The sequence below is a fragment of the Pelophylax lessonae genome, assembly GCF_965119305.1.
Source record: "Pelophylax lessonae genome assembly, chromosome: 5".
NCBI lineage: Eukaryota > Metazoa > Chordata > Amphibia > Anura > Ranidae > Pelophylax > Pelophylax lessonae.
The window spans coordinates 230,659,619-230,681,001 of NC_138772.1; the positions used below are offsets into that span (position 1 = coordinate 230,659,619).

A 21,383-nucleotide genomic window follows, 5' to 3' on the forward strand; every position below is an offset into this window, starting at 1 on the left:
ACCTTCCCTGCATTCATCAGCCAGCAATTTTAATGCATGACAATGCCCCCCTGTCACACAGCAAAATGGGTACAGCAGTTCCTTGAAGCTGAAAACATTGAAAATATAAAATGGCCAGCCCAGAGTCCTAATCTAAACCCAATAGAAAACCTTTGTAAAATCCTTGGCGACCGTTATAGCCAAGACACCCCCTACAGTCACTGAACTGTGGAAGAGACTGGAAGAAGAGGGGAACAAAATCACACCAGAGCAGTGTGAGAGACTAGTGATGTCCTATTGCCCCTGAAGTCATTCAAAGCAAGCCCCTGTACACTTCCTACTAATTGTTGATTGTTGTAATCATTCTCCGTGCTACAGTCATTGCTGTTCTCTAATTCTGATCATTGTGTTTTCTATAAAATTAATGTTTTTTTTATTTTTTTTATTTTTTTTTTTAAGTGTTAAGTGCCTTAGTTATTTTGAAAAACACTGTTTCTCTTTCGTTCCATCGACGGACACAGCTCCAGAATTTTTTTAACCATTGGGTTATGCTGCCCCCTACAGGAATAGGACACTAGGCACACGGCAGGAAAAATTTTTACCACGCCTATGGGGCAGTCCCAGGGGGTATACTCCCACTTCTTGCTATAGGCATTACATTTTTTTCTGCCTAGTTAGGAGTAAGGACCTAGTTGCTTGCTGGGATCTCTGATTGTTTTCCTTTTTAAATGGAATTTTTTCCTTTTATTATTTTCTGTTCCTCTGAGAACTACAATCAACTGCCGGACTGGATATTCTAGATCCTTATGGTCTCCCAATCCAGCCAGCGAGCACACGCAGGCCTCAGCTCCGTGCTAGGTCGGCCGCCACATAGCCTCACTGGACGGCGGCTTGCTGGTGAGTTAAACGCACACGACCTGGTCACGGCCTGAGTCGCAGCTAGCCTCTGACCTGCAACACCCCCATTCCAATGGTGCGGTGGGCTGCCTGGAGTGGTGCCAACCCTGTTCCATGGTGTGGTAAATAGTCTCCCCTGGTGGCCTTTAGGGGTGGACGTGGACCCCCCCCCCCCCGAGACGGTTGGACCCCCGGGTTCTCCTCCTTCCCACATAGTATTCCCCCTATTTATCGGGGACCCTGTGGACCACCCCCCATTCACCCACACCTAGCTCCCCCCTCTCCCCCCTGGGGGGGGCATACAGTTTGGGGGTGTCGAGTGGGCGATGGGGGCCAGGGGGGGGGAGCGTGCCACCGGCTGGCAAACATGCAGTTTTGAGGGTGGCTAGTCCTGGTGGGGGCTCCTGCCAGGGCCCATCCTTACTGTACAATCATTCCTGGGTGTCCCGGGCGATGCGTGGAGCCGCCATTTTCAGTATATGTCGTCGGCCATATTTGTGTAGTCCGGCAGCCATTTTCTTGTAGTTTACCATGGATAAAGCAGCAGCCATGTTTTTGGAGCCTAAAGGGGCGGTGGTTAGGCGGTGGGCGTCTAGTGTTAACTCCTGAACTTTCTCTTTCCTTCTGATCGCCACACGGCTGGCAGCACTCTGCTCTATACCTGAATCGCTGGTAGTAAGTCCCCGTGGGTGCAAAAACGCTCTCCTCTTGAGACACTCAAAGGAGAGATAGCAAGCAGAGAGGCTGACCATTCAGATCCCGTTGTCATCACAGTTTATTTATTATTGTGGAATGCTTTTAAAGTTTGGTGCACTATAGCACCTTGGATATGTGAGTACATATTTTATTATTAATAAATTGGAATTTGAAATCTATAAGCACTATTGGAGATCCTTCTTTTTTTATGGTACACCGATCAATCGATACAGAACCTATACATATTAGGATCCCTGGGGGGGGATTGATCGATTGATCATCTCGGACACAAGAAAGCTAACCCGGAAAGGGTATACTGCGCATTAGACCGGGCTTAATTGCTGGGTCACTGGAGTTAAGGTGAAGACCCATTCACATAGGGTGCTTGAGGTGAAGGTGCGACTCACCATGGAGGATCTGCTTTGATACACTTTTTTCACTCTGAAGTGGACTATTTATTCGATCACGGAGGTGATCGTTCACAGCACTTTTGTCACTTTTGAGTATATATTGTTTACCTATTTGTATAAAATATCTGGACTTATTATATTAATTTTGGCACTTTATGCATTTACGATTCACATTGGATTCATGGTCACTGAATTGCATGTTTTTTTAGCACTTTGATAATTTTAGCACTTTGATACAGTATTTATATATACTCTTATACAATACCATATGATTAGCACTTGATATTTATTTATGTATTTATGTATATATACACTGGAAGCACTTTAATTGTGGGGCATTATTAATTTATTTATTTAAACCCACATTTATGAGAGAGCGCTGTGCTTGCTGCAGTTTATAGTTAGTGCTTAAACTCATTTGCTCGCAGGAATATTTTAATTTCAGGTCCGACACCTATTTACCATGGCCGTTTCGATCCTTCGACCGGTGTTTACCATAACTTTGGTATCCCAGACCTTAACGGATTGGGCAAAGCTTTTGCGCCAGGATCTGGAAGGGGAACAGATCCCCCTAACCTTGCGGAACTTGCGGACCAGTTGGTCCAGGGGTTGCAGTTTATTTGTGATGGCTTTCTGGATGCGGCTCCCTTAGTCTGCAGGGTGTCTATGACAGCAGTGATCCTTCGGCGCATGATATGGCTCAAATACTTGTCTATGGACCAGGCCACCAAGAAGGTCCTGTCTGATCTCCCCTTTGTAGGAGATCGCCTGTTCGGAGCTTCCATGGATGAGATCATTAAGGGTCTTACAGGGAGGGGAAGGGTACTCTTCTCCTGCAGGCTACTAGGAGCAAGGAGTCTCGTTGCAAACGTGATCCTTTTCTTTCCGGCTCACAAGCGCCCCTTTTGTTCCTCAGGATCTCAGGACAAGAGCTTTAAATCCGCTCGAACCCCCTCAGGGGGTTCCAAGAGGCCCTGGTCTGGTAAGCCAAGAGCAGGTCCTTCTAGACCCACAGACAATTGTTCTTCTACCTGAAGGGGTGCCCTCATCCGTATCTGGGGTGGGGGGATGTCGTCGTTTCTTTCCGGATCCGTGGACCTCCTGGATTTAAGACAGGTGGGTTCACGAGCTGATTCGGTCTGGCTACAAGATCGGGTTTCGGTCTTCTCCAGCAAGGTTTTTCCTTCCAACCTGCGTCTGTCCCCAGATTGTCTGCAAGGTCTCCTCGGGGTGGTGCAAGATTTACTTTTAAAAGGGGTCATTGTACCGGTTCCAGAATCGGAACGCTTTCAGGGGTTTTATTTTAACCTGTTTACAGTTTCCAGGAAAGAAGGCAAAGTTCGTCCAATCCTGGACCTCAAGGCCTTGAACCGCTTTGAACCTCAAGGCCTTGAACCGGGGACAAAAATTCCAGATGGAGTCCATTCGCACAGTAGTGGCATCCCTTCATCAAGGGGATTTTGTGGCCTCTCTCGATATCAAGGATGCTTAGCTTCATATCACAATATATGTCAGTCATCAGCGTTTTCTTTGTTTTGCCATGGGCGAGGTGCACTATGAATTTGTGCCGTTACCCTTTGGTCTCACCTCAGCTCATCGGGTGTTCACAAAAGTTTTGGCCCGGTGCTAGCGCTGCTGTGACAGGACGATCTCCTTCTGCGAGCAATCTACGACTGCTTTGAGGGACAACTTGGATATTACTGTGAGAACCTTACAACAGTTCGGATGGACACTGAATTTACAAAAATCCGCTCTGGTTCCGTCCAACAAGCTGGACTATCAGCCCGGCTGTTTCTTCAGGGGGAAAAACTCCAGAAGTTGCAGGATGCGATTCAGCTCCTGTTTTCTAACAGGCGGTCATCTCTTAGGACTTGTATGGAGGTGCTGTTTGCGGTTTCGTTTGCACAGTTCCATACGAGATCTCTGAAAAGAGAGATTCTTGCCAAGTGGGACAAAAATCCACAGTCTCTAGACAATGTGATCCTGTTGAGCCGGGTTAAGAAAGGGTCCCTGATCCGGTGAATTCGCTCTCGGGCTCTTCGACAGAGTAAATACTTTCTTCTCCTGTACTGGACAGTGGTCACCACTGATGCCAGCCTGTCCAGGTGGGGAGGTGTTTTTGGCACGGACTGTGCTCATGGGGTTTGGACTCTGGAGGAGTCCAGACTACCAATCAACGTACTGGAACTTTGGGGGTTCAGACTTTGTCTGGCCCATTGGATGGTTCATCTTCAGGGGTGTCAGTTACGGATTCAATTGGACAATGCCACATCCGTGACATATGTCAATTACCAAGGAAGCACAAAATGTGTCCTAGCGGCTTGAGAAGTAGCCGGAATTCTAAGGTGGGTGGAACGTTCATTCCAGCTCTCTGCTGTGCATATCCCAGGGGTGGAAATGGTCTCCTTGGACCAAGGAGAATGGTCACTTCATCCGGAGGTGTTTTATCAGCTGTGTCTCCGGTGGGGAACTCCCGAGGTGTACCTGCTGGCATCTCATCTCAACAGGAAGGTGCAGGTATTCGTGGCAAGGTGTTGGGATCCTCTAGCAGACACCACAGACGCACTGGTGGCTCCTTGGGGCAGTACCGTCTGATTTACGCCTTTCCCCCTCTCAAACTTCTGCCAAGACTTCTGCAAATGATCGAGGCAGAAGGAATTCCGGCCATCCTTGTGGCCCCAGACTGGCCTCGCTGGTCTTCGTACGCGGATCTGGTATGGCTGTTCGCCGATGTCCCTTGGCGACTCCCTCTCAGGGAAGACCTATTGGCCCAAGGGCCGATCTTCCATCCTGCTTTACATGGCTTTTCTGTTGAAAACCAGGTGCTGAAGGATGGGGGGGTTGTCTGTCTCAGTGATTCCCATGCTAGTGGAGGCTAGAAAATCTATCTCTTGAAAGATTTACCATCACGTCTGGAAGTAGTCTATAGCGTGGTGTGAGTCTCAGGGGGTTTCTCCCCATTTCTTTTCGGTGGCTCGAATTTTGGCATTCCTCCAAAGAGGTGTGGAACAGCGCCTGGCCTTGGGTACCATCAAGGGCCAGGTTTCGGCCTTGGCAGTTTTCTTTCAACGTCCGTTGGCTACGCATTTCTTGGTTCATACCTTTGTTCAAGGGGTTCGCCACTTGGCTCCACCTGTACGGTCTCCATTGCCTCTGTCTGACCTCAGTTTGGTATTGTCGGTTCTTCAGAATCCGCTTTTTGAAAATATTTGCAAGATTCCTCTGCTTACTTTGTCCCAGAAGAGTGCCTTCTTGGTAGTGATTACTTCCTCATGCAGGGTGTCCGAGCTTGCAGCTTTGTCTTGTCGTTCACCTTATTTGGTGGTTCACAGAGATAGTGGTATTTCGCCCTTGTCAGTCGTTCCTTCCTAAGGTTCTCTGGTTTCCTTCTGAATGAAGACATTGTGTTGCCTTTCCTGTGTCCTAAGCCTAAGCATTCTAAGGAGATTGCCTTGCATTCTTTGGATGTAGTTGGGGCGATCAAGGTGTACCTGGCGGCAACTGAGTCGTTTAGGAAATCAGACTCGCTTTTTGTCCTTTTTGGATGGACCTCGCAAAGGGGTTGGCCGCATCTGCCACAACCATTTCCAGATGGATCAGACAGACGGTAGGAAAGGCCTATTCAATCGATGGTCTCCTTTCCCTGTTAAGGCACATTCTTCGTGGGCGCTTAGTGCCTCCTGGACTTTAGCCATCATGCGTCAGTCGTGCAGGTTTGCAATGCGGCCACTTGGTCATCTGTGCACACTATTACAAAATTATACAAAGTAGATCTGTGGCATCTGCGAATGCTGCTTTTGGCCGCAAAGTTTTGCAGGCCGATGTTTGAGAGGACCTGGTCCTCTTTGAGGGTGTATTGTTTTCAGGTGAGCTCCAGTTGTTCCTGGTTGAGCTTCATGTTACCTGGTTGGCTAGGTTTAGCCTTTGGGAATTTTTTCTGCTGTGTTTTTTCCCACCCCTCATGTTTGACACTGTTTTGGGACTTCCCAATGGTCAAGAAGATTCTGGAGCTGTGTCTGTCAATGAACGAAAGAGAAAATTGGATTTTTGTCTTACCATAAAATCCTTTTATCTGATGTTCATTGATGAACACAGCCACCGACCCCTCTATTGAGTTGGGTTATTTTTCTGGGACTGCCTGATAGGCGTGGTAAAGCTTTTTCCTGCCTGGCGTCCTACTCCTGTAGGGGGCAGTACAACCCAATGGTCAAGAAGGTTCTGAAACTGTGTCTGTAAATTAACATCAGAGAAAAGGATTTTACGGTAAGATAAACATCCAATTTTTATTAGGATGGTATAACCACAACAAAAATTCCATCAAATGTTGGGTCATTATTCCTGAAAAAATCAAGTTTTCATTAATTGCTAATTTTGAACTCCAGTGTATATGTTATGAAAACTATTTCCCTAACCAGGCTCTTTTTTTTTTTTTTTTCTTTTTAGGACTCTTTCATTTGTGGGAATGAGTTTATGCCTTGCTTTAATGTTCATTTGCTCTTGGTATTATGCATTAGTTGCTATGCTGATTGCTGGATGCATTTATAAGTATATTGAATATAGAGGGTAAGTCAGATATCAGAAGAAATCTTTTCTACTGTGAGTGAAATATATAAAGTATTTTTCTGAAAAATATTACTTTGTGATGTAGATACTAGCAAAGAATGTCTTTTTACATGTATTACATTTTGCTACGGGTATTTTACCAATTAGTGTTAAGCTTTGTTAAAAAGTAAGAGGACTATATCATGTTGTCTAATGCTTTTAAAGTGATCTTGAACCCTACATTTTTTTAAAGCACTGTTAGCAGCTAATTTAAAGCGGAGTTCCACCCTAAAAATGAACTTTGCAGCATCAGTTAGAGTAAAAAAAAAACCTGAAAAAGAATTGGATAATTAATATGATGCAATGGGAATGTCCGGCCGCTACTCTGATTGCCGATCGCAATCTACAGCAGGACACAGCGGGGGACACAGTGGCTTCAGGTGCCCACAACGGAGATGGCCGTGCTCTGCAATCAACTTTAAAGGTAAGAATTTATCTTTATTCCATAACTGTAATGTACTGTAATGTGGGGTTAGTATTAGGGTAATTGCCGATAGCTTAGGATTAGGGGGGTATTTTTATGTAAAAAATGTTTTTGTGGCCGGAACTCCGCTTTAAAGCGTAACATTCCCTTCTGGGAGATTTATGTACGTTGCAAGGATTTAAACAAACTTTTTTGCAGATTCCTACCTTTTTATTATTCTGAAGAAATCACTGTTTGTTCCTCTGTGCCCCTGTGCTTTGTGAGTCTAATGGGAGTGGTTTTATAATTTTCAACCAGCTGCTGCACTTGCAATGTTCTAATAAGACATCTGGGAAAGAAGTACGCCAATCACACAAGCAGGAAAATGCATATCTGGGGGCATTCAGTACACCATCTGTGTACAGAACAACTCCAGTTTTCCAAATTGTATTGCATTTTACAGAACATTACAGTGCTGCCGATTGATAAGGAAATTTAATTTTTACTAACATTCAATTACAATGACTTGCGTCTAAATTGTATATGCTATACTATTTTTTTTTTTATTTGCACTTTTTTCTTCCCACAAAAGTGGAGTAAGCCTTTAATCCTTGCCTTGTTCTTGTTTAAGTTTGACCTAAGACCCCTGCCCAGGTTTTCTGTTCATGGTGGCTTCTTTCTCTTTCAGTGTCCTAGGGAGCCCCCCTTGTTTGCAGGTACTGGAGCAATGTCTCCTTACACTGTTGGCAAGATTTACTAAAACTGGAATGTGCAACTCTGCATGAAAACTATTCAGCTTCCAGGTTTTATTGTCAAAGCTTTTTTGGACAACCTGAAGTTAGAAACTGATTGGCTACCATGCACAGCTGCACCAGATTCTGAGTGCTCCAGTTTTAGTAAATCTTTCCCGGTGTGCATCATAAGAAACACACAGCCCCATAGCCTAGGGTGCCAAGGCACTCCCCTACTCCTCCCTCCTCCAAGCTTACAGACCAATTCAGAACTGCACTGTCCACTGTTAATGCTTTCCTTTGAAGACCAGAATCTCAGGGAAGCAGCAATAAGGGACCAGGAGCCAGCAATTTGTTGTAAACATCAAGGGTTGGGGTAGGAATTTTAACAAAAAGTTTACTGGGGAATGTTAATAATATTGTGCTTAATGTTTTAGGCTAAAAAACACTGAGGGTTTAATACTAAAGTAATACTCGATTAAGAGAACTGTAATTTTTATGGGTCTATTTATAAATATTTTCATGCAGTATTCATGCAATTTTACCTAGGGTTAACACATTTGTCCACGTGAATTCAATTGGAAAGTGTGTATCTTGGGTGAAGGTTGTGTGACTGTGTGTAAACATTTATAAATAACCCTTTAACATCATATTTAATGATTAAAGATCTACTTATTATCATCCCTAAGAAATGGTAGTAACCACGTTTAAAATACACTACATTTAGTGCTGAAAAAGAATGGGGAGATGGAATACGAGGACTGTCCTTAAATGCAGCTCGCTATGCATTGCTACGTGTTGAACATGGAACAACGCATACTAAAAATTGGAGGTAAGTTCCTATATTATTTGTGTACAGTTGATATTTGTGCAATTGAAACTAAGCCTCCGTTCACATTAGGTCGCTCCGACTTAGGGGGCGACCTGTGAAGTTGCATGCAGCGCGACTTGCACGGACTTCACATAATGGAAGTCAATGCAAGTCGCCTCCAGGTCGCCCCGAAGTAGTACAGGACCCTTTTTCTAAGTCGGAGCGACTTGTGTCGCTCCTATTAGAAGGGCTCCTGTACTACACAGTGGGAGCGTGAGGACCGCGACTTGTCAGGCTGACAAGTCGCCTGACAAGTCGGATCAATGTGAATACGGTGTAAGTGTATTACTCTAAGTGCCATATGCTTTTTTTTATTTGTAATTGGTGTAAACAGAATCGACCTTTTTGGAAGATGTTTTAGTTGTATCTCATATTTGCTTCCGTCTCTTAAACAGTATTAGAGGTTTTGCTTGTAGGTGAAAAAAATAGATGTATTTAGAAGAATTGATGAAGTAACAGGATCAAGGGTATGTTGGTTATTAAAACATTTGTGTTTAATTAAGGTGAAGGATAGGTATAAAGGAGAAGATTATATAATTGAGGAAAGATGTTTAATGCAGTATTATCAAACATGCTGGCTAGCAAGAAGGCTAAATTCCTCTTTTTAGAGAATTAAAAGTGTATCTATAACCATTTTTTTTGTTCTTAGTTTTGGATAGAATAGGGAAAGGTTAGAACCCCTGTCAGATTTTTTTTTTTTTTTGCTATCTCAAATGGAACCCACATTCTCCCCCACTTTATCCAATGCTAATTTTAAAGTTTTGGCTATAGATACACTTTAACTTACCTACCGCATAACTGGGAATTTTATGCCATAACCCCAGTATTTTCTTTTCCCTTAGGCGGCTGGGTTTCAGATGAAAGTGGTCCCTGCGGCTTAGCGGGATCACTTTTAGAAGCGGTGGGAGAGGTGCCCCCCCTCCCACTTCCTGGTGGTTCCCGGGCTTACGTTATCGATCGGTCTGCCCCAGAACAATCTCGGCGTCGGTAATCTTATCCCATAGAGATAAGCAATGGCAAGATGGCCATCACTCTTCTCTATGCCCTTGGAGGGCAGGAGCGAACTCATGACGTCACTTCTGGTTCTCAGGCCATGTAAACATTTTTTTTTTTTTTTTCTTAAAGCAAAAGATACATTTTTTTTTTTTTTTTAATCTTTTGCTTTTAAGGATAAAGGAGAAATTTGGGGTCCTTTAGAACCAAGATCTCTCCATAAAGAGGACCCGTCATGCTGTATTGTTATTGCAAGGGATGTTTCGAAAAACATATTTTTTCAAAAGTATAAAAATTAAAAAATGTAATAAAATAAAAAAAGTTTCCTAAAGCATCCTTGCGTGCTTGCACACGGTAGTGAGCGCATATGTAGGTCACACCCACATATGTAAACAGTGTTTCCACCACACATGTGAGGTATCACCTTGAACATCTGGGCAAGAGCAATAATTCTAGCACTAGACCTCCTGTAACTCTAAACTGGTAACCTTAAGAAATGTTTAAAGCGTTGCCTATGGATCGTAGCTTGGAGCCATTCCATGAGCACACACAATTTTACACAATTTTAAAGCATGACAAGTATATATTTACTCGTCATAACCTCGTTCATAATAAAGAAAAAAATTGGGATATATATGATGTTTTTTTAAAGTTTTTTTTTTTTTTTTCCCCCAAAAAATTTTTGCGTTTGAAAAACGGCTGCGCAAAAGCCTTTAAAAATTGCAACAAACGCCATTTTATTCTCCAGGGTTTGAGGGTTCTAAAAAACAAAAAACATTGATTTTTACTTGTAAACAAAAGTCAGAAAAAAAGTCTGGGTCCTTAAGTGGTCATGGGTGGTTTTACATATGTGCATTGCAGTAATGCGAAATAAAAAATGTGCCTTACCACGTGTTTTTGCAGTGCACATTAACACATCATTTGTGGTGCCGTTCATTTAAAATGACACCCCATATAACCCTGATGGCACAAGAGCATTGCACAGTGCAAACATATGAACCATTTTTAATTTTCTGTGTTGTAGTGCTAAATGTTTTGATGGGCTGCCAATGCACAAAAAAAGGACATTTGTCTAGTTTTTTTTGTGTATTGGCAGCCCATTAAAAATGAATAATCTGCCTTTGTTAAGTTGTTAAGAACTTTTTTAAGATAAATAATGGACCTCCCGAATACTTTACATATTTCCAGGCTCAGAACTAATGAATAGTTAGTATTATTTTTGAATGCCTAGAGGCGATCCTTAAGGCCCTCTTTGCCCTTGCAGGCCCTGCCCTGCCATCTGCTGTTGTGGCCATGTCTCTCTGTCAGACCTTAAAGTGTCAGTGCAAAGAATATGGCAGAGATCCTGGTTCTATTATAGAAATAAGGTGTGGTCTATTAAGCGCTAACACCAAAAATTTAGTTAAAAAAGAAATAGGTAAAAAATAAGTGCAGCGCTAAGTAAATGTGACATGAAGTTGATACATAGTCAAAAATACAATAGCCTCCATTAGACTTCTTTGCCTTATGTATATATTGCCTGTAACCATCAGATGTTTGTAAGTGCAATTTCTGCTTTTTTATTAAGTTTGTTAGCAGTATTACGCTATGTGCACTTTTTTTCTTGGCTTCCATGCGCTCTGATGTATGAGGGATATTCTGCTTCTCCCCCTGCTTCCTCATGAGCCTGGAACTACATCTCTGGTCACTTTTTAGGAGGAATCTGGATGTTCTCAAAAGCCTGTTTGGTCTGTTTGTCATATGATAGTACAGGCCCACAGCATCTGGTGAGCGCCCATTTCATATGTTCATGTGGTGACGGGATTCATCTCACTTTAAGTTGTAACCTTTCCTGGCATCAGGATTTGTCACGTTTTGGGACTTTACTCACCTTTATATATGTATATATATTTATTCCAATTTTATGGGACTTTATTTGATTCAATCTCATGCCACTAATTATTTATTGACAATGTCTATCATTTATATTGTATTTTTGACTATGTATCAACTTCATGTCACATTTACTTAGCGCTGCACTTATTATTTACCTAATCCTGGTTCTATTCTTTGGGCTCCAACAATTGGAGCTTATGCTGTTATGCACCTAGTTATCTACATAGGACGCTCTTCATTTCACATGAGAAGGACCCTTTGGCTCAAGTGTTGGGTTGCTGAAAAGCTTTGCAAGAAGCACATACGGTACATGCCCTTCAAAGAGCAATGCCTCTTTGGTGCATCCCTTGACTATATTAAGGTAGTCAGTGTAAGAATTGCACTCTTTTTTGCCGAATAAATAGAAGGCTAGGCCCAGTCTAGGAAAAGCTCCTTTTCTTTTCTCCCAAGCCTGGGAACCTACTCTGGAACAAATCCTGGACCTGTAAAATTAAGCCCTCCTTGCTTCTGATAGTGAGTGGCTAGTTGCTTGCACAAGCAGCCATCTGGTTCCAGGAAATTTAGATGCCTTGGTCCAAAGAGTGGTGTCTGGTGGTTACAGGCTATAGTTTGCCTTTACCACTGACCCGCTTCATGTTGTCCAACTTTCCATCTTCCCCACAAAAACATAGAGACCTCCATGCTTCCTGGTTTTTTCACTTCCTTGGCTCAAAGTGTCATATTCCTGGTCCCATAAGGGGAAAGGTTTCAGGGGTTCTACTCAAACCAGTTTCCTGTTCCCAGAGCCAACAAGAGCATTCACCCCATACTGGATCTGATGGTTCTCTAATCAAAAATTCTTCATAAAATCTGATGGGTGAGAATGCCTGCCTACATAGCCCTTTGTTTCTAGTACAAAAATGCTGCTACTTCGCTGTGGACATACAACACTACCCGTTCATGGTCCTTTCCTTTTAACTGTCCACTGCACCTTGGGTATTCATGAAGGTGCTGGCCCCTGTGCTGGCTGTGCTTTGCTCTTGGGGAGTTCCAGTTCTGTGATTTTTTGAAAACTTCTAACTGAGGAAAGCATCAGCACCGATCATACTGGCCATTGTCCAACAGATTCTAAAGACCAAACAGGTTCAGATGGATTCTGAACCTCTGGAAGTTATCACTAGAACAGAGTATCTGGGATATGGTCCTATCTAAGATTTTTCTTCCATGGACCTGTAGCCTGTAAGTAGCCTTTTTCTTGTGTTGCACAAGAACAAGGTTGTATTGAGGCCCAAGGCCTTCTTTTTGATGATTTCATCCTTTCACCTTGACCAGGATATTGTGCTCCCTCTCTCTATCCTTCTCCACATCACAAGGAGTTTTCTCTTAATAATATTAATGTTGTGCAAGCTTATCTCGCAGCCATTGAAACTCCTAGACTGACTGACATTCTTTTCACAATTTCTGAGGGGAGCAGACTGCCTTTCATTCCACTGATTTTACGTGAATATGGCAGCTCATCATTCAAGTTTATCTTGTGAATTGTATTATCTGCGCTGTGATAAATACATTTGAGTGAGGCTGCTAACACAAAAGATAGTATAACTAAAACCTTCCAACACAAATGTAAAAAGCAATAGTGTAGCGCCTTGAACAAAATAAGTAGATTTGAGTACAATAAACAATAATAAATAACAATTTATAGTTAATTAAGAGTATACACAGTATTTGCCTGTGGTATTGAGTAGAAAAATTACTATTGCTGCTAGCTTGCTGGTTTGAGATAAAACATTGTTGAGCTCTTTTATTAAGATCCCTATACCAGTGGTAAGCCGTGTAGCTAATATTTCACTCTTTTTTTAAATCCATGTTAAGGAGCAGGTTAAACTGCCTGTAGCTTAACCATTTGCTGCCTGTAGGACATCCTACATAGGACACCCTTGTTTTTAAGAGGTGAAACATGGGATGATGATATGTATATTTGCCTGACAGTCTAGGCTATCATCTGTTCGTATTGAAGCCAAAAACCAAAGAAAAATCGGACTGTACAGGCCAAACAAGGAGTCTCTGGATAAAATATAAATTTTTTTTTATATATGATTAACCACTTCCCACCCGCCATATAGCAAAATGACGGCCGCAAAGTGGTTGCTCTATCCTGGCTGGGCGTTATATGACCGTTAGTAATATATGATACGTGGTCAGACCGGAGGGCGCACAGAGCGGAGATAAGTGGTGAGGTGTGTCACACGGACACACCACATCTCAGATCCTGGTAAAGAGCCTATGACGTAGCCTCTTTACCATGTGACCAGCTGTGTCTAATCACAGCTGGTCACATAGTAAATAGGAAGTGCCGTTGATCGGCTTTCCTCAGTTCGTGCCTGACAGGCACGAGTAGAGGAGAGACGATCTGCGGCTCTCCTGACAGGGGGGTGTCTGTGCTGGAAATCAGAGCATTGATTACCAGTGCAGACCCTTGGGGAAATGCCACTAGAGCCACCAGGGATTGCCCACCCATGGCCACCAGGAATGCCCACCCATGCCACCAGGGATGCCAATTCGTGCTCAAGGAGCCTGTCAGTGCCGCCCATCATTGCCATCTATCAGTGCAGCCCATCAGTGCCAATTAGTACCGCCTATCAGTGCCCATTAGTACCGCCTATCAGTGCCCATCAGTTCCGCTTATCAGTGCTCACTAATGCTGCATATCAGAATGTAAACAAAAAAACTTTTTTTTTTTTTTTTCAAACTTTTCGGCCTTTTTTTATTTGTGTGCTGGGAAAAGATCCGGAAGATCCACGAGATGGAGATCTAGATAAGAGAGTTATTTGTAGAGAGGCCCCAGGACTCAATGACATGCTAAGCTATAAATCATTTTTATGAGGCCCTGTTTTTTTAATTATGATCTTGAAACCATCGACATTGTGTTATACATATAGGGATATATATATAATATATGTGCCCAGGGATAAAATTATTTTGTCATGTGACTCTAGTAATAGGTGGCCATGTACAGTTAATCAAGCACCATATATTAATGCTTTTTCTTTTAACTTCTTTGCTTTTTTAACCACTTCAATACAGGGCACTTTCACCCCCGTCCTGCCCAGGCCAATTTTCAGCTTTTAGCGCTGTTGCATTTTGAATGACAATTGCGCGGTCATGCAACACTGTACCTAAACCAAATTTATGTCATTTTTTCCCACAAATAGAACTTTCTTTTGGTGATATTTGATCACCACAAGGTTTTTTATTTTTGCTTGGGGCAAAGGTAGGTAAGGAAAAATAGATGTCAAAAGTTCTGCTTCCAATGAGGCATTCCACTCGGGCAATGTAATATTTGATTGTTAAGTGAGTGATATTGAATCTGATGAGTTGTCTGTATCGGAAGAGTACAGAACAGCCACAAGAAGTGTAATGATTTAACAGAGAAGAATGTTGAAGATGGGCTCTGTACTTCTTGCTTTTCCTCTTGAATACCATCACTGGTAGCCTTGGCTGTAATAGTCCTTATGTTTCTCAGTCTGTTATAGCCCAGTCTGGTTCACACCATTGTCATCCCTAGAGAGAATTAATTACATTTCCGGGGAAATCTATGGGTTTGCAAATGGGGATTGATATTGAAATAATTTTCAATGACAATTTTTATGGATTGAATATTCTTGATAACACTTCTTTAACAGAACTTTAAAAAAAAAAAAAAAATGTATCTTTCAGACCTCAGATTTTGGTGCTGCTCAACCTGGATTCAGAGCAGAATGTAAAACATCCCAGACTGCTTTCACTAACAACTCAGCTTAAGGCTGGAAAAGGACTGACCATTGTGGGCTCAGTGCTGCAAGGCACATTTCTGGATAAACATGTAGAAGCACAGAAAGGAGAAGAAGTATGTACATTTTGAGTTAATTTTATTTTTTCATTAAGTAATAAAATATTATAAACACATATGGGGCAGTTCACAACAGAGCCATTGTGTGTTGAGCATCATTGCCCAACACAACCACAACGATAATCTCTTTGCTTTAAAGTGTGATTAATCCAATTTCCACATGCTTCAACATATGTGCAGGGTATAATGGGGTTACAATCATGGGCGATATTGTACAATAGAATGATTGATTTGTAAATACCTTTGAATCAATCTTTTGTAAGGCAGTTGTGTGATCATTATGCAGCTCAACTGCAGGTAACTGCAATATATGGGTAAAACTCATTCACAGCATGCACATTATACGGGGTGGCTCCAGCCACAGATTTTAGAGTGGATTACTTCCTCTTTTCTCCCCATGTGACCCAGCCCACCTGACATGGGTGATATGGTCATACGACCATTAGTAAATGAAAAGAAATTAATTATCTAATTGAAAAAATAATATTCAAAAACATAATGGAATGAATGCTTTTTTATATACGTTTCCATTGTTTTTTTAAAACACACAATTTACGTTACCAATTCTATGCTTATGGCGGAGTTTGTTGATTGATAGCGAAGGCGAGTTTTTATGTGGATTGACTTTTCCTGTCAGACTCTCTAGCCTCCATGAGCAGGAGAAGTCTATCCCCATAAACTCTGCCTCACCATTAATAAACAAACTCCACCCACCCTTGGAGTGAAAACGAATATTGTGTGTTTTAGGTAAACCGTGCCAATTTATATAAGCAAGCATTTCCATTTAGATAATTTTTTTTTTATTATTATTATTTTATTAATGGTAATGTGATCACCCATGTCATATGGGCTAGATCACAGGATGGAAGAGAAGAGGAAGTAATCCATTGTCAATGACCGCCCCATATGACAGGCAGGAGTATCACAGTGGGTGGATTGCTGGGGAGGAAAGCGGACATGCCCTGCTTCTCTATACTGAAAATGGAGCATTCACAGTCTGGGGGGCAATGTAGAAGATTGGGCTATACAGGGTTTGCACTCTGAACACAGAAGTCCAATGATTTTGGATTTAATGACACTTTAAATCGGTGTTGTTCACATCTATGTGCTGCACTGCCCTGACGTTACGCTAAAATAATGCATGTATTATTTTTGCTCAATACATCCCTGTATTACATTGAAACACAGAGCGTCTGCATGTGATTGGGCAGTACAAATAAAGATTTTTTTTTTTTTTTTTAAATAAAGTTTTTTCCCCCTTCCTGCTATCATCTTTCTGAGGCTGTGAGGTCTCATAGGCACGCGATAATGCAGCACAAGAAAAATGCATTTAAACTGCAAGTAAATACATCACAAACACATTGGACATGCATATTAATGCATCCCCGTGCAAATGGCATAATGTTTGCGTTGTGGTGTAAAGCAGCCCTGAGCATTTGAGAAGTTTTGTTTTTGACTAATTTTAGGATCACACACTAAAAAAATCATCTGTAAAGTTTACAATACCTTCTCTAATAAACAAAATATTGTATTTTTGTAGATCTAAACCCTAACTGCTTGTCATTTCGATTTCTAACACATAAACAATTGCAGTTTCTTTCCCCCAAAAATACTTTTTTCAGTGTTGTTGATCGCCAAATTTTTTTTTAGCTACTTCCCGTCTACATGTACTTGCTGCAGCATCAACTGCACACCATTGCTCTGGCCTGGCTTCCTGATAGGGACAACAGTAGATCATGCCTTAGCAAAGTGTGTCAGCACTGAAGCTTGTTGTTTCCACCATGGTAGCATGTAGCAATGCAGGAACAGGAATAAGAGACTCCAAAACTGTCACTCTAAAACAGCAAGTTTCTTAGCAAGGCCCCTTATGATAAAATCACCAAATTTGAATAAAGGCTACTTATTTAAACAAATTTTAAATCCTAAATAAATATTTATTGAGGATTGTTGGGGGGGGGGGGTGCTTTTAAACCAAAAGGGTTGAGCAGTGAGGAAGAGGGAGCTGCAGCAGTCTGTCCTACCCTATACTAGCAGAAGCTGGAGGAGGAATGGACCTGCAGTTTTCAGGCATCCTAAGAGTGAATGCGGCAGTGAATGAAGGACAGACTGGGGTATGTGACTGGAGGTTTTGCTGTCATGTCCCCAGGCATGGGTAGTGGGCAGACTGCTGTGCTGGATAGAACTGCAGGGTAGAAGCTGAAGAGCTTAGAGATGGGAAGGCCTGGAAAAAAATTTTTTTTTCGTAGCCAATTTTTTTTGCTTTTTTTTCTGCAAAAAAAAAAAAAAGTTTGGAATATGGTAATTTACAATGATAAGTAATGTATCTATGCCACAGTATTCAAAATGTATAACATGAAGACCTAATAAAAGATTTATGTGACTTTATGTAAAGTCTTATATTATTACATGTTCTCTCAGCTGAAGGCAAGAAAATCCTGAAATACAATATAAGTAACACCGTGCTTCCCAATGCAGTTCTCAAACAAGTAAAATATGCATTTCTGCCACTAGGAGGCACTGCAGGGAAAAGGCTTCAGTTGAGTTTGCTTGTGGGCTTCATCTTGTATTTCCTGCAATTGGGTGATTGTTGGGGTACAGTAGATGAAGCTTTCTGTCCTATCAGGCCCTAACTGACAGGTAAGGTACATTTGTCTGACAAATTAGTTTATCTTTGTTAACCTTTAAACGATTCCTATTAATATAACCCACCATCACAGCATAATGTATACCTCTGGTCTGGTTAGTAAATTGTTTTTTCCTCATTAAAATGGTGAGACCAACATCTAGAGTTTGGAAACATTTCAACAGTGCAGTTTCTGCTTAGAGCAAAGCTGCAATTTGAATTTTATGGAAGTGCGAGTAGCTTTTCCGTCCAGAGTTGTCTTCCCAGAAACACTTTCTGCTGCTTCTGGATCATCACAAAGTGTTTCTTTACCCACAGCAGCTTTAAGTAAGGAAGTGTTACAAACCACTGCCTGACAAAAATACACAAAACCTTCATTTATAGAGAAAATGACACCTGGAAATCAGGAGATATTTGGACAAGCTCATATAAGAGCAATATATGCTTCAGGATCAGCATTGTTAAAGAGGTTGTAAACCCATACAATTTTTTTTATTTTTTTTGCAACCTGATAGAGAAACACATGATGAGCTAGTATGTATCGCATACTAGCTCATTATGAAATACTTACCTTAGAACGAGCCCCCGCCGTGCCGCCCGCTTACCTGTATGACGGGCGACATGTCCAGTTGCCCGTCTTCCGGGATCGCGGCATCCGGGCATCTGATTGGCCGGAGCCGCAGTGACGTCACTCCTGCGCGCGGGAGCCGACGGTCACGGCACGGGGCTCTGAAGGAACGGCACCAGCGGTCGTTCCTTCAGAGCGCATGCCCCAATGACGTCACTGGCTGCATGTAAGGTAAATATCTCCTAAACAGTACATGTTTAGGAGATATTTACAGTACCTATAGGTAAGCCTTATCATAGGCTTACCTATAGGTAAAAGTTGCAGAGGAGGGTTTACTTCCTCTTTAATAAGTAAAAATGCATATTGGCAGAAAGTGTTAAATTATTAAGAGGGAAAGGGGGTGGTTACCTGTTTTCATTTATAGTTGAAATGTTTTTAAGCTATACAGTCCTTGTTATGCCATTTGTAAAAAATAAAATGTTAAACAGCAAGTTTAGTTTATTTACTGAAAATGCTGTACTTTAATTCAAACATAATACTTTTACATATGCTGCATTTAACATTCCCAGTGTAACAATTACTTTCAATTTGTAAAACTAATCTACACTAAAGTTTTCATTTTTTCCGGGAGGAAAAACAGGGAAAAAACATTATTTTTTCTTATGGCTTCAACATTTTTAAAGATTTTTCATCTCTAAAAGAGCTGGTCAATAAAGGGGAGCATTTGTTTGGAAACAGAGGGCAGATTCAAACCATGTGTGTCAGGCCTAAGACAACATGATTTCCAGAGGGAAAAATGAAAATGTGTTGCAAGACCAAAACTGTAATTGGGCTTTTGCATTACTAAGGCTATCTGTTGCATTACTGGTGTGTGCAATTATTACACAGGACATTTTTTACAGTGTTGATAAAGTTTATGAATATATCTATACATATTTTGGGTGTAACTTTTATTACAAGTTGCATTGCATTTTCGGATTAGCGTTTCATTATAAGGTAATTTTTTTCCTATTCACGTGTTTAAGAATATCCAAGCATTAATGACTGCTGAGAAGACCAAAGGATTCTGTCAACTAGTTGTTTCATCAAATCTACGTGATGGCATGTCGCATTTGATTCAGTCAGCTGGACTTGGTGGCATGAAACACAACACTGTTTTAATGGCTTGGCCACAAACATGGAAACAGCCTAACAACCCTTACAGCTGGAAGAACTTTGTTGGTGAGTATATTTTGCTGTAGAACAATTTTTGTCCTTCATTTCAAGTGTTGTAGAGAAATATAGTAATAAAGTGTTTTCTCTATCCTTAATTGACAGACGCAGTTCTCTCTGATTCATATCAGTAGGGTAATACTGCCCCCTACAGGAGTAGGACACTAGGCAGAAAAAGGTTCTGGCTACGCCTATGGGCAGTCCTGGAGGGTACACCCTCTCTCTTCCTGCATAGGATGCCAGTTTTAATCTGCCTAGTCAGGAGTAAGGAACTAGTTCCTTGTTGGGATCTTTGTAGATTTTTTTTAGCTAGTCTTTTTTTTCTCCGGATCGCTTTTCCTGTGAGATCTTATAGCAATTATCCGCAAGCCGACCGCCGCACGACTATTTACTGCGGCGGTCAGCCCCTCACAGGCAGAGCGATGTAGTACTACGTCGCTAGCCTGTAAGGGTCTAGGTGGCGCGGTCACGGACCCCCCCTGCGCGTGTGTCACTCGGCGATCGTCGGTGCAGAGGGAGAAAGGCAGGCGGCTGATGTAAACAAGCCGCCTGTCATTCTCCCCTGTGTAGAAACAGTGATCATATGGTTCCACTATGTAGAACCGTTGATCACTGTTCCTACACCTCAAGCCACAGCCAATCAGTTAGAATCACACCCCTAGGGACACACACCACCCCTCCCTCTCAAAAAAAAGTTAACCCCTTCACTGCCAGTGTAATTTTACAGTAACAGTGCAAATGTATAGCACTGATTACTGTAGAAATGTCACTGGTAACCCCAAAAGTGTCAAAAATGTCAGTCTGTCCGCCGCAATGTCGCAGTACCGCAAAAAAAATCGCAGATCGCCGCCATTACGCGTTAAAAAAAAAAAACAACAAAAATGACAAAAATCTTTCCCTTTGTTAGTAAACGCAATAACTTTTGCGCAAACCAATCAAAATACGCTTTTTGAGATTCTTTTTACCAAACATATGTAGCATAAAACAAATTGGCCGAAAATGTTAAAAAATGTTGATTTTTACTTTTTTTTTGGGGGGGGGGGAATTTCATATAAAAAAATGTGAAAAATATTGTTATTTTTGCAAAATTGACGCTATATTTTTGTTTATAGCACATGATCAAAAAATCGCACAGGTGATCAAATACCACCAAGAAAGCTCAGTTTGTGGGGAAAAAAAGAACGTCAATTTCGTCTAGGTACAGTGTCGCACGACCGTGCAATTGTCCGTTAAAGTCACGCAGTGCCGAATCGCAAAGTAGGCCCTGGTCAGGAAGGGGGTAAAATCTTCTGGGGCTTAAGTGGTTAAAAGATATGGGCGACAGACTGGACCCCCATATCCAGTGGTCACCCCAGTCTGGCCATCGAGCGCGTGCCTGCCTTAGCTCCGTGCTGGGTCCGCGGCGACATGGTCCCGCTGGACGGGGACTGGCCCCCCGCGAGTTAAACGTCTCGCCAGGACGCACACGACAGGGTCTAGGCTGATGTCGCAGCATTCCTATTTGGCCGACAGCCCCCCTACTCCGGTGGCGTGGGGTCCTGTCATGAGATGGCGCCCGCCTGTGTTCTCGGTATGGTGAGTAAACATCCCCCACCTTCCCTGGCAGATTTTGGGGTGGACGTGGGCCCTTTCTCTGCGATGGTCGGACCTTCACA

At 42.1% G+C, this 21,383-nt stretch overlaps 1 protein-coding gene across 2 annotated transcripts in view; it reads left to right on the top strand.

Moving 5' to 3' along the window:
* Window positions 1-21,383, top strand: part of SLC12A7 (solute carrier family 12 member 7) — a 550,671-nt gene that overhangs the window by 392,254 nt on the left and 137,034 nt on the right. For both annotated transcript variants that reach the window (XM_082257548.1, XM_082257549.1), the window contains exons 15-18: window positions 6,426-6,545; window positions 8,446-8,550; window positions 15,154-15,322; window positions 19,542-19,737. In XM_082257548.1, coding sequence (XP_082113674.1) covers window positions 6,426-6,545; window positions 8,446-8,550; window positions 15,154-15,322; window positions 19,542-19,737 — 590 coding nt within the window. The remainder of the gene's footprint in view (window positions 1-6,425; window positions 6,546-8,445; window positions 8,551-15,153; window positions 15,323-19,541; window positions 19,738-21,383) is intronic.